At 46.4% G+C, this 2,385-nt stretch overlaps 1 protein-coding gene across 1 annotated transcript in view; it reads right to left on the bottom strand.

Moving 5' to 3' along the window:
* Positions 1–910: 910 nt before the first annotated feature.
* Positions 911–2,385, bottom strand: part of LOC101762454 (protein MOTHER of FT and TFL1 homolog 1) — a 3,930-nt gene continuing 2,455 nt past the window's right edge. Inside the window, 1 exon segment of the mRNA XM_022826096.1 lies at positions 911–1,365. Coding sequence (XP_022681831.1) covers positions 1,124–1,365 — 242 coding nt within the window. The 3' untranslated portion in view covers positions 911–1,123.

Genomic DNA, 2,385 nt, shown 5'->3' with positions numbered 1-2,385 from the left:
AGTGCCGGTCAGGCCTAATTTATTCTGTGTACAGTACGTCTAAGTTAATGCTAATGCACTTTTTATTCAGTCATATGAATCTTCTTTTGCTCTTGATTTTGACATGCCAAAGTATGGAGAACTGTTCATAGATCATCTCAAGAGGGGAGAGGGAAAGAATATGATTCAGAACAGCAATGAGGTGCAGAGTTTCGCCGGCCAAGATAATGTTCTGTCGACCAGCAATGCAGAGCTTTGCCCTGCTTGCAATATTGTTCAGAAAGCATAGATACATTGTACATTGCAGTCACAAATTTGTTTCTGATTGGAATGATTCAATTTAAATGCCTCTTCTTTGTCAAGGTATTGTGTTTAAAAATTTTGTGATACAACTTGTTTAGAAAAAAAAATCAATAGATGCATCTTGCAATTCCTGGTATATGGTCAGTCCAATTGGAAACACTGGGAGCAGCTAGGTGAAGTTGCAGCTTATACTTTTCCTTTTTTTTCAGCATGCGCAGGTTCGTAGCTTATACGAAGGTGCCACCTCATCAAAGTCAACGACTGAATTCATGTCGAGTATTGTGGGTACTGTGGTCTGGTTTTGGACGACATGTGGTTGCGATGTGTGTTTGATACGTCAGAAGGGTTCAACTGATGAAACACAAAAGGTCATTGTTTGCTGTTATCTTTAGGTCCATGGATAGACTTAGGGCTGAATGCATGCACACATGATTCAGGAAGATAAATGTGTTGTCAATTCCTAACGTTTTGGTCATTGAATTTTGTTATTAATCTTTTTCAAAAGAAAATGTTATAAAAGACTTACTAAAAAAATTGTTTTGAAGGAGTAAAAATACTTTTTCCAATTATAAAAGTATTATTTACTCTGTTTTGTATAGATATAAAACCTTAAAAAACACTTTACTAGTTATCATAAATAATTAAACAAATTAAGCACCACAAGTTGATAGGGTACATTAACGGGACAAGTCCCAAGCACAGTTCAGCTTAATTATTCAAGGAAGACAACACGACATGTAGGAAGCTTTTCATCGTCGTCTTCTTGCATTGGACACTGACGACGGCGGCTGGCTTAATAAGCTTCTTGGTTCATCACCGTCGATCAGCCGGCGGCACGGTCTCAGTAGTTGCGGCGGCGGTTGGCGGGCTCCCTCTGAGCGTTGAAGTACATGGCGGCGACCGGGAGCTCCAGGTCATGGCGGCTGGCGAAGGCGCGGGTGGTGAAGTTGGCGCGCGCCGCCTCTCCCACCATGGCCATCGGCGGCGGGGCATTCATGCGGGCCCTCTGCTGGAACAGCACCAGCACGTAGCGGTGGATGCCCACCTGCGGCCGCGGGCCCACGTACGGCACCACCGTCTCACCTGCACATCGATAATGCCGAAGCCAGCGTCAGCAAGAGACCAAACATGCGAAAGTGGTAGCTGGCCGGTGACACGTGTGCACTGGCGGAGCTACCGGCCGGACATGTAAACATGGATCTTTACGAAAAGTCGCAATCAATCAGGACAACAACACGTACTCGATCTTTCGATAAAGAATTCAGAATAAAGCTGAGCGAGATTACCACGTCCACGGCACATATGGAATCCAGAACAAAGTGTCATGGGACTCAAGGAGTTTACCATCACAGCAAGACTCAATTATTAAGCCTTTCAGGAGTCCACGACCAAACTAAAATATATAGTAAGTTAATGCACACACAAACGGGGAAAAAGATGATCAGCTGACTAACGCCACCGGACCCGAGTATATACATGTAGGACATGTAAAAAATTACTGTTAAATAGAACAAAAATTAACGCCAAGTCACTGACATTTAGTATACGAAACACAGAGTTAAGTATGTGACCAGGTACTAGCTGATTTGACTGTGTGACGAAGATGATCAGCAGCTACCGACCAACAAGGGCTAGGTGAAGTGAGCTGAGGTGGACTAATCTGCAGGCGTGCTTACACCAACTGGTGGCCCGTTGTGCAAGCTGGGACGGCGAGGCCGCTGAGGATGACGGGGTGCGGCGCTCCGGTCGACACGCGTCGTGGGCACCATCGCGCGCAGTAGCGGAGCGCGGCTAACGTGTGCCGCCCGAGGGACCCGCCGCCGCCAAGCCCTGCGCCTCCGGGGACGGACAGGTTTCGCGCGTCGGCTGGCGCCTACTGCTAACCTGCATCTATGCACGATGGATCGACGCAAAAATGTTCCTGCACCCCTAGTTACCCGGCCGCTTTGCAGCTTTCCCTACTAGCCTACCCAATCGACTTCTACTGCTTATACACTACTCACAGAGCTAAAAAGACGATTAAGCAAAGCAACTGGTACCCAAGTAATGAAGAATGCAATAGTAATAGGTACCAATAAGTGGTCTGCATAGTAGTAGATGCTG

This window comes from Setaria italica, chromosome IV (genome assembly GCF_000263155.2).
Source record: "Setaria italica strain Yugu1 chromosome IV, Setaria_italica_v2.0, whole genome shotgun sequence".
NCBI classification, from domain to species: Eukaryota; Viridiplantae; Streptophyta; class Magnoliopsida; order Poales; family Poaceae; genus Setaria; species Setaria italica.
This window is presented reverse-complemented; position numbering and strand designations above follow the sequence as displayed.